General features: G+C 39.0%; 1 protein-coding gene across 1 annotated transcript in view; it reads left to right on the top strand.

Moving 5' to 3' along the window:
• The first annotated feature begins 6,919 nt into the window (after positions 1 to 6,919).
• Positions 6,920 to 10,725, top strand: part of LOC121418807 — a 29,884-nt gene continuing 26,078 nt past the window's right edge. Inside the window, exon 1 of the mRNA XM_041612954.1 lies at positions 6,920 to 7,046. Within this exon, the coding sequence (XP_041468888.1) occupies positions 7,004 to 7,046 (43 nt within the window). The 5' untranslated portion in view covers positions 6,920 to 7,003. The remainder of the gene's footprint in view (positions 7,047 to 10,725) is intronic.

Raw genomic sequence — 10,725 nt, 5'->3', positions numbered from 1 at the left:
TCGATTTGCGCCTGATAATTGGTAGAAGACAAAATCGAGAAGTCCTTGGACATACTGAACTGGAGGATAGTGATGAGTGGCGTGCCCCATAGGGATCAATCCTCTTGCCCGGCCTCGGGCATCAATATAAACTTTTAGTCATATTATATCCTCAGGCTGTTGATGATTACAAAATGTGCTATGTCTATTTTCAAGGTCGGAATATAAAAAAATAGCTCGCACTTCGCGCTAGCATTTTTTTCCTTTTTAAATCAGGACTTTGATGTAAACACCCGGGGGGCCACTTCCATTCACGAGTGGATACCATGCGCGACCATGGGGTCTCGAAAAGCACCCTAAACACGTAATGCACCCCTTAACGAGTATTGGCGTGTGAAACCCTACCCTTAATAAGTATTGGAAACAAAACGATACTCTTGGCAAATATTCCCTGAAATGAACCCCTAAACCATACAGGAATGTTTTATTGTTACGGGTCCTTCGGTCGTCGGCTTTACCTTATTCGGTTTATACGACCCCAGCTTCTACACCTCGCGCAAATCGGACTCTAAACACGAAGTGTTGGGGGCAAAAAGGACATCCTTTATAAAACATTTTAATTTTGTTTCATCATCCCCGTAAATTTGACACGTAATTTTCCTAGCGAAATATTTTTTTTCATTATTTTTGTGTTTTTGACAAGGCTTATCAGCAGTAGCGGACCGTGCGCCGGAGCGGAGGAGACAAAGCATTGGGGGGGGGGGGGCACTGCACTGTCTGTGAACAATGCTGTGCCCCCCCCCCAATGCTTTGTCTCCTCTGGATCACGGTCCGCCACTGCTTATCACGTTACGTACGTAACGTGCCCTATCGTGAAAAAGACATCCTTTTTACGTGTTTTTTTGGTCGCGCATGGTATCCACTCGTCAATGTAAGTGCCCCCCCCCCCCGGGTGTAAACAGCAAGTAAGCTGATCTGTTACCTTGTATAAATATTTTTGCTAAATAGATAAAATGAATAAATTTAATTGTTGAAATATTTCTCGTCTTCGTGACTAACTGCAAACAGTCCTTCCCTTTTCGAGCAGAGCCCAGAACGCATATTTAAAATTTCTGCTCTCGCTTCGCTTTCGGCGCAATATTTAAGTAGGACTTACGAGACCAAAAATATATTTATGTAGTTTTAAAATAATAAAGCTATAAAAGTGACTTTATAGGACTACCCTTACAATCTAATCTTACAAGATTTGGCGATCACAAATCCCTGCGTTTAGTTCATTGCAAATGTTATATCCCCTGCTTTTCATGAGAGTATGCATAAGTCCATCTATGAATTGTATGATACACTGATTTTTTTAAAATATGGTTATAACTGATCATGACCCGATCAAAAATCCTTTGAATATACACTGGCGTGAATGTTGGGGAAGTTTTACTATCCTAGCATCTTTTTGGAAGCGAGGGATTTTGTACAAAAATATAGGCGAAATCAATGTCGTTTATGAAACACAGAGGCAAGTTAGGACACTGGCATTAACAAAAAACCTACAATATTTCATCCTTTTATTGGAGAACTAAAATCTCATCAATTCCATAACAATCTAATAAATATTTCAAATATCAATTTTATTCCAAAATTTGAATCTTGCATCATCTCCCAATATCTTTTATGCGATATACATTTTTTTAATTTGCATGATTATGGTATTTCCACCTTATTGGAAGTTTATAGTTTTGCCTGTAATACCTATAATCATAAAGCACCCTTTCTCCCGATTCATGATCCCATCTTTTCATTCGCATCTCATCTTTAACCAGTGAGCAAGTGAGTTTTCATTGAACAAAATATTGACAGTAACTGTTTACTACTTACTATTTACTTCTACGCTCACTCGTTGCATTTCTCCCATTATTACACACCCCTTCATTGAAAGACGATTTTGTTCATCATTCTGCCTTCCAACTATTAAAAAAAAATTCACTCGCTTCTCAGTATTGATATTTACTGCAATTCATTATATATTCGAACAAATCCATTACAATAAAGCCATTGAAAAAAATCACGATAGGCCTTTAACTGAAATATGGTAATGTACATTTACAGTATTATATGTAGGCTACACATTGCCCGTGATGTGATAATTACACACCACTCAATGATAGAATTAAGCGGGACCCATGGTAAGTTTTGGTCGGTGGCACAGGTTTTCGAAATATTTTCTACTTTATCTTAAATTAATAACTTTTTCTTTCTCTTTTATATTGCTCTTTCTCCTGTTCTCTCACTTTCTTCGCTTTTCCTGTTTTGTTTTGTTCAGCGGCGCCTTCTGCATCATGAAAAATGGGGGGGGGGGGGCTTGCTACAGAAACCGCGCAGTAGTGGGCGCCGAATTACCAAGGGGCGCTGATATGATGTTTTACCTAGGGGGGGGGGGGCGCCAAATTTATGTTTTACTAAGGGGCGCCAAATTGATCTTCAACCTAGGGGTGCCAAACTGATGTCGACCTAGGAGGTCCAAATTAATGTTCTGTTGAAGTTTGATATAGGGAGCGCCGAATTTATGTCCGACCTAGGGGCGCGCCAAATTTATGTTCGACATAGGAGCACCAATTCGATGTTTGTCCTGGGGCGCCTAAATTCATGTTCAACCTAGGGAGGGGCGCCAAATTCAGATTCGACCATTTAGGCGCCAATTTGATGTTTGACCGGGGGCGCCAATGATCATGTTTCACATGAGTTTGGCGTTCGCGCTCGTATCAAATGCATAGTTTGATGCCCATCCTGTTCATGATTACCAAAAATTGCTTAGAAAGTCCAATTTAAAGGCCAGAATATCAATAATTTTCAGCTCGCGCTTCACACTCGTATCAATTTTTTTTTATATAAAAATAAACATCCTGTTCATGATTACACTTTACAAGCTTTGCTTTTTAGTGGATCCCCCTCATTTCCATTTATGCTCTATATTATACTGTTTTTTGTGTTGTTGTTGTCTGTTTTACGAAGTAAGAATGCCCTTCTGTAAAATTGTACTTGATTTGTATTGCTTTATATTACTTTGTATTATGTTTTGAATGGAAATGAAATAAAAGAATTGAATTGAAAAATTGAATTGAATGTGCTTAGAATGTTCAGGTTTGGGTCGGAAATTCAAAAATTTTCAGCTCGCGTTTTGCACTCGCATAAACTGTTGAGATAAATACGATCCATTTTCGATTAACAAATGTGCTTACAAACTTTCCAAATTTGAGGTCAGAATATCAAAAATTTTCAGCTCGCGTTTCGCGCTCGCATCAATAACAATTATTGAGATACCCATCATGTTCACGGTTATAATTCAAAAAGTGCTTAGAATATCCGATCGGGAAACATACAATTTTGTAGATGAAATAACTTCCACTCCCCCCACCCTCCTCCTGAAAAAATAAACGAAAGCTGGATCCGCCCCTGGTAAATAAATGTCAGTTCCCGCTCACAGTAGGGAATGCTCTGATGAGAAGTAGAAACCCCAAAATGCTTAACATTCTATGCTTTCAGGGGGCTGTTTCATAAAGCTAATCGGAAGTTAAGATCGAGCGACTTTAATAACTATTAGTGATCCTTTCTTTTTAGAGCTTAAGAAAGGTTCACCAGTCGTTCTTAAAGTCGCTCTTAACTTACGAACAGCTTTATGAAACACCCACCCGGTCAATTTCTTTTTCTAAAAGTGGTATGACAACATATTCATGGATATTTTTTCACGAACACATTAAAAAAGAGTTATTTGATTGCCCCTTTTCAAGTGATTATGGCATAAGATAATTTAACATGCGTTTAAAGGCACCTTTATTTGCCTGGCGCATAGAGATGTATATAATTGCCTGGCGACAGTGCTCCCCCACCCCCATCGGCTGGCCCAAAAAAGGGGGAAATTTTTCACAACTTTATGAAATATTATTTTTTAGGACCTATGTGTTCATCATTGCCGGTGCTCGCATTGTCTGTTTAATGAGGTAATCCTATTTTACTTAAGATCCAGTTTTCAAGTCCATACACCAAATATATTTCCTCGCACTTCGAGTTATTATTGTTTTATGTTTTGGCATATGCTTCTTTTTTCTGACTAATTTAAGTGATTGCCATCTTTTATGGTCTGAATATAAATCATTTCCAGTCCTTATTTATACGTTCGCATTAGTGGATTAGTGAGATGTGTCTGCTGTCCATTAATTCCTATACTATCAAAATATATGAAGAAAAAATGTTCAGCTCGCACATCGCGCTCGCATCATTTGGTTGGTGAATTAAGTATGGCCTTAGTGAATTTCTAAGGACAAGACTAAAGGCCTGGTCACACCGCCCGAGCGTTGTTGGAGCGGTCGTGGAGCGGAGAGAAAAAAAAATCATCACCGCTCGCCACCGTTCACCATTTTCGATTTCGATTGTTTTTATTTTGTTTTCGATTTTTTCCCCAATATTGTGAGCGAAATTCGGCCCTCTTTCCCTACCGCTTCAGGACCGCTCCAACAACGCTTGGGCGGTGTGACCATGCCTTTAATGCAATTTTGTTCCTACAATTTTGTTTCCACAAATTTATCACATATTAGAATTCAGCATACATAAAACTTGTTTTAATACAGAATAAAGGAGCACGGTCAGTTACACGGGCGGAAGTCACAGGGGGGACGTGCCCCCCCCCCCACTCAAAATAGTAGGGGGCATTGGCGGCGGAGCAGAGGATTATCTTTTGTGTTTATGTTTATGTTTATTGAATTTCCAGGAACACATAACATAATAACATAACAAATTCTCATATGAAACTTAACAATATACATAATAACATAAACAACAACCAATGCCTGGGGATTACCTAAAAGAAATAATAATTTCTGTATAAAGGCTCTCCTCAATGGTTGTTGTCATAAAATTCATACAAACACAATGGTCAGCAAGTACGCGAAGAGTGTAATAAAAAGAAAGGAAAATATAAAAGGACAAGCCTAAGGCATTAATTCGCCTGGAGACCATTAGATTATAACTGAAATCTTCAATATGCATTAATAATTTGGGGCATATCAAACAAAATACTACATAAAGCATTTAAAAATGGCCAAACAGAAACATCAAGACATAAATCACAAGTAGAACGGGGGAGCGTATACAAGCATGTAAACTTCAAACAATTGGTTCTAGCAAATTCATGAGTAAAAGTAAGAAAGTGAGTCCTTCTAAAACTAAGCTTTGGTAAAATGGTACAAGGAATATCATTAAGGCAATGCAAACTCTTTACAACAAAACAAACAGAAAGATAAATCATTCTATTATATAAAGGCGGCAGGTCCAAAATAACTAAACGTTCATGATATGAAAGAGAATTTGCTCTTTCGAAAGAAAAACAAAAACGAGTGAAGCGTCTTTGTACTGCCTCAAGTGATTGAATATGGTTCTTTTGGTAGGGCATGCAACCAGACAGGGATACCGTATTCTAAAATTGGGCGGCAAAGTGAACAAAATAATTTCTTTAAAACTAACGGATTTCTAGACATAATAACTCTACGTATAAATCCACATAATCTTGAACATTTAGTGACAACACTTCTTACATGATGAGTCCAACTAAGATCATAAGAAATGATAAAACCTAAATACTGATAAGTGTTGACTTTTTCAAGACTGGTTGAGAATCTATATTATAAGTGACATTAATTAATTTTCTAAATCGGGTTATGTGCATTACTTTACATTTAGAAATGTTAAGGGACATGTGATTATTTTGACACCATAGAATGATATTGGATAGATCAGATTGTAAAATGGCAACATCATTTGAATTAATAATTGAACGATATATTACAGTGTCATTGGCATACTGCCGAATAGGTGAATCAACAAACTCAGGCAAGTCAGCAACGTATAAATTAAAAAGGATTGGGCCAATCACTGACCCTTGAGGAACGCTCGAACTGACTGGTACCCAGTCGGATCTAGCGCCCTCAAACAACACACTTTGTTTTCGGTTTAAAAGAAAAGATTTAATCCAAAAAAGTACTCCACCACAAATACCGTAATTATGCAATTTGGTCAGCAGTAAATAATGATCAACTTTGTCAAAAGCTTTCGCCCAATCCAAGAAAATAACATCAATTCTGGGTGGATTAGGACGATCTAAAAGTTTTGCCCAATCAAAAAACATACTGACAGCCTGGGTATTACAAGAACGTGGGGGGGGGGGGACGGCTATTGTTGCGTCCCCCAAACACAAATTGTAATTGTGTATGATGTAATCGATGATGTTTTCACCTAATTAATCTATGTGTGCACCTTTATTGTCACTTTCACTTTATCACATGGCCCTTGAATGTCAGTATTTACTCTACTATAAATGTTTTTGCGTAAAAAAATGACAATGTTGATATTGATCTGATCGATTTGACATAAATTTGCACCTGCGGAATTTAAATTAAGTTCTACGAGGTATTGGATAGAGCGCCCCTGCTCACGTTTGAGAGACATAGGGAATACAATTTTTTGTACTCCTGAGACGCCCTTGAAATGCACCTCGAGCGGGCTTGTCAGGATAACGTATATACAGGGCGGCAGGAGAGGTGGTCTTGCACGATTTCCTGAGAACTTTTCTTTCCTTTCTTTCTTTCACTTTTCGAACTGACATAATTTGAACAAAGAAATTATCATACTTTGGAAAAAAAGTATATTCATAAGGCAACAATAGTAAAAACTGACTAGTTTACCGAAATAACAACAACAACAACAACAAAAGATAATCCTCTGCTCCTCCGCCAATGGTAGGGGGACGCGTAATCAAATGTCTCCCCGCGGGTCCCCCTCAGGATTAGGGATGATAACCTTTTTTTTTAATTAATCAACTTTTTAGCCTGATAACTTGTCCACAATTTCAGTTCACTCCGATCCGCGCGCCCTGCTGTATAGCGCGTAATGTATATGTATGCAGCTGTACTGTACTGTAGGGCCGGCGGACAGCATAGAGGCCTGACAAATGACTGTAAATTCTTAAAATTTGTCAAAAATGAGGACAATAATTCAACGAGTCACCAAAGCTAGTGTCACTGGTAAGTTCATTTGTTTTCAAATAAATGATATAATCATGCCCTAAATCCTGTAAGTGTTACGTTACTGATGTCGAACAATATTAGTTCATGTTGTTGTAATGTGAAACTGGAACTAAATAAAGGAAGTGCTGTGTGTGTTTGTGTAGACTGCCTAACGGTACGCGCTGGGGCCTGTTACTTAGTGTTGCATGAAACTGTCTTTTGTTCATCGTATATCGCTCAGCTCAGACCACGGGGGGCAGCAGAGGCTCCTAGAGTGTGAATATCATTCACTAATAGTAATGTCATGAATGTGAGCTTACTCTAGCTCTCCACGGCAGAGGCCTCGATTATGGGGGGGGGGATCGCCCCACCAATTGGGGGGGCGGGGGGGGCAAACATCGTTTTGCCCCCCAATAATTCCGCATGTGCTAAAAATAAAATAAGATTGTAATGTTACACAGAAATCAGCAAGCGAGATTGCAGATACATAACTCGTTCTTCTAAAATCGTGCTCAAAATGTCCTCTTTTCAGATTGGAATATCAAAAATTTCCAGCTCGCACTTCGCGCTCTCATCATTTCTGTAACAAAACCCATACTCTCCATGATAGATAGGTGAATATGGTCCCTCTTCAGTTCTAAACCTCAAAAGAACTCCTACTTCGATTTGCAATAATCTTTTGTTGGATATATATATATCTTGTTTTTTATTAAAAATGTCCAAAACTCATTTTTTTTCAGATCGAAATATCAAAATTTTTAGCTCGCGCTTCGCGCTCGCATTAATCTGCTGGTGATGTATATATATGTGTGTGTGTGTGTGAGTTTGTTTGTTTTGTGTGATCGAGCGCCTTTGGAAAATTGATTCATGATTTTGCCCCCCCCCATCTGAAAAATGGATCAACGCCCCTGCTCCACGGACTAGACGGAGTCAGGGATTGCTCCCATTTATGTGCGTGCAATAACGTTACTTGTTAGACAGCTGGTAGCCGTTTCGAGGAGTTTTTTTGTTCTTTTTTTTTCAAAAATTTCTCCTCGTACACAGACGGCTCACTATCGTGTAGCCACCATTACGGGACTAACAACAATGCTAAATGCTCCCGTCGGGGCTCTTCAGTTTTTGTCTTTAATGAATCAAACTTTTGAAAATTAACGCGACCGAATTGCAAATTAATATTCCCTCTTGGCATTAATTGCCCCAAAACGGGGAAAAAATGAAGTTAAAAGGAACAGAAATAGTGACTTACCTCGGCTGTCACGCAACTTCACTTCCCTGTTTTGTTTTATCCGGACCAGAGCTACAAGTCTCACACATTATGCGTGAGAGTGAGACTCAAGCATTTTGGACTCTTGTTCATCCCCTCAAATCTCTGTCTCACGCAACGATCACAGCCTATTCCCATATTGTACACAATGTCTGTGATCTCACTCAGATTCACAGAAAATCTCACGCACAGCTGGTCTTTGAACTTGACATCTGTTTATCTGAACTTACATGTAGTACATAAACATATGGCCATTGAGTCCCTTGTACAGATCGCGCAAGAACTTCGGTCTCTGTATTTGGTGAGTGAAGCCAACGGAGTTCAGCTTAACAACCAACATAACAGAGACCGCAGGTTTTGGTCTAGTGCGTGTACTGCAAAAAACCCTGAAATTTTTGCCCCCGAGATTTCCACTTTCCGTCTAACACTAAAATCTAGATCTGGATTTCTAGATCTAGACCCTAGGTAACGTTAGCTCTAGGGCCAATTGCACGAAAGGGAAATTACAAGAACTGTCTTTCGTGTCACCCATTTATTATGATGCGCAATGTGAAACGCATTTTAGATAAATACCTGCAAACCTATTTCATACATCCGTTAAAGTAAACAAAATAGAATGATGTCCCGGAGGAGGGGGGTCACTCTCCACATGACCTGCTACGCACCTGCGTCCAGAAAAAGTGTCGAAAACGACGAAAAGGGTCCTGTTTCAGGCACTTGGGCGGCGTCTACGTCTTTGACAAAAAGGGTTGCATTTCAGGACCATTTGCTGGTAAATCACCGTCTAGGATAGACTTCACTCTCTCGTCACGCCATTTAGGGTTGCTAATTTGGTTATGAAGATTACGCCATTGAGGGTTCCAAATAAGAATAGATCTGTGCCATTTCCCAGCATTTAGGGTTGCAAATTTGAGAAGATTTGGGAGCAGACCTACACCATGAAGGGCGTGATTTTAACGGATACAAAATACTGTAATCCTTGCACACACCAGCCAGCGCATCATTTATGAGAGAATAATAATAATAATATGTCCATTTATATAGCGCAGTTTTTACATGTATATGCATATATACTCAACTGCGCTTTGATACTTGGTATCATATTATTACCCCTGCTGTAGCTGTAGCTGAGCCGCTATATTAATAGGCGCTAAAGCGTTCAAGGAATAAATCCTACCGGGTACCCATTCACCTCACCTGGGTCGAGTGCGGCACACTGTGAATACCCCCGTACAGTATAGTCTCTAATTCAGGGGTGTGAGAGTTCAGATTTTTATCTGAATTCAGCAATTGGCTTCCTCTGTACAAAAAGTATGGGAGCTCTTTCTATTTCAGATTTTTTCAATATTCTTCAGCTTTTTCCAGATCTTTTTATTTGTGACCACTCACACCCCTGCTAATTGGTCTCTAGTCTTACACCCGGCTCTATGCTTGGCAGCATGCCTACATGTAGGGTTTTGGCCTTTAGTCTACCAATTTGTTTGATTCATACTGGGGATTCCTATATTGATTTGTTTTTATTATCAATAAAAAAAGGAGAAGATACAGGTTTAATTAATATATGTATTTTATAGCACATTAACTGGTGTGGATTAAATTTTTTCAAGTTTTGATGAAAATTTCATGAAATTGGTAAAACGAATGGTAAGTCAAGGCAAGCAACATCTTCCACTTGCATTCATTAGTTTAGGCTAAAAGATGGCTATTCAAAGTGGCTAAGAGAGATGTCATTGAGAGAAAATTATGCTGGCCTTACTTGCAATAACTTTAAAATAATGCGGGGAATTAATACCTGTTGTATGTAACATCAATTTAACATCAGTAATCAGTATGGTATCAAATTAATCGATTTTGATATGTTACACCACTTAGGGTATCGAATTAGGGGCTTTTCCCTGTCAATGTCACTTAGGGTGACTTTTTTTACGCCATTTAGGGTTGCAAATTTAGTTAATGTACATGTAGTAGCAGTCCATGTGGAGAGTGACCCCCTCGGGAATGATGTGATCATGAAATTGTATACAAATTAATTTAAATGCTGGCTAACGAATTTGATTTGTCTATCATACATTTCAGAAATATCCCGCATACAGCACATCATAAAAGATGGGCGGTACGAAGATGGTGGTGGGTATGTGCCATAGAGGGGACCCCCATTTTTACATTCAAATTTCTGTTCCAAGGCATAATATTTTATCTAATTGAGAAAAAGAATAAAGAAAGCCTCTCCAAAGCATAGCATTTTCTTGTTATCGAGAAAAAAGAAGAAAGAAATCCATTTCAAACCTTTGCGTATTTTTTGTTATGCTGTTCCGGCCCCATTGGTCCACTACAATGAGCTGCATTTTGGTAAAAAGTGGCTGCAGAGCACTTTCCGACCATCGCCTCTGCATGGGCGCACCCATGCCGCCGTGCTAGCTGCAATGCATGCAC

The sequence above is a fragment of the Lytechinus variegatus genome, chromosome 7, assembly GCF_018143015.1.
Source record: "Lytechinus variegatus isolate NC3 chromosome 7, Lvar_3.0, whole genome shotgun sequence".
NCBI classification, from domain to species: Eukaryota; Metazoa; Echinodermata; class Echinoidea; order Temnopleuroida; family Toxopneustidae; genus Lytechinus; species Lytechinus variegatus.
Note: the sequence above shows the minus strand (reverse complement) of the source record. Positions and strands in the feature narration are given on the sequence as shown.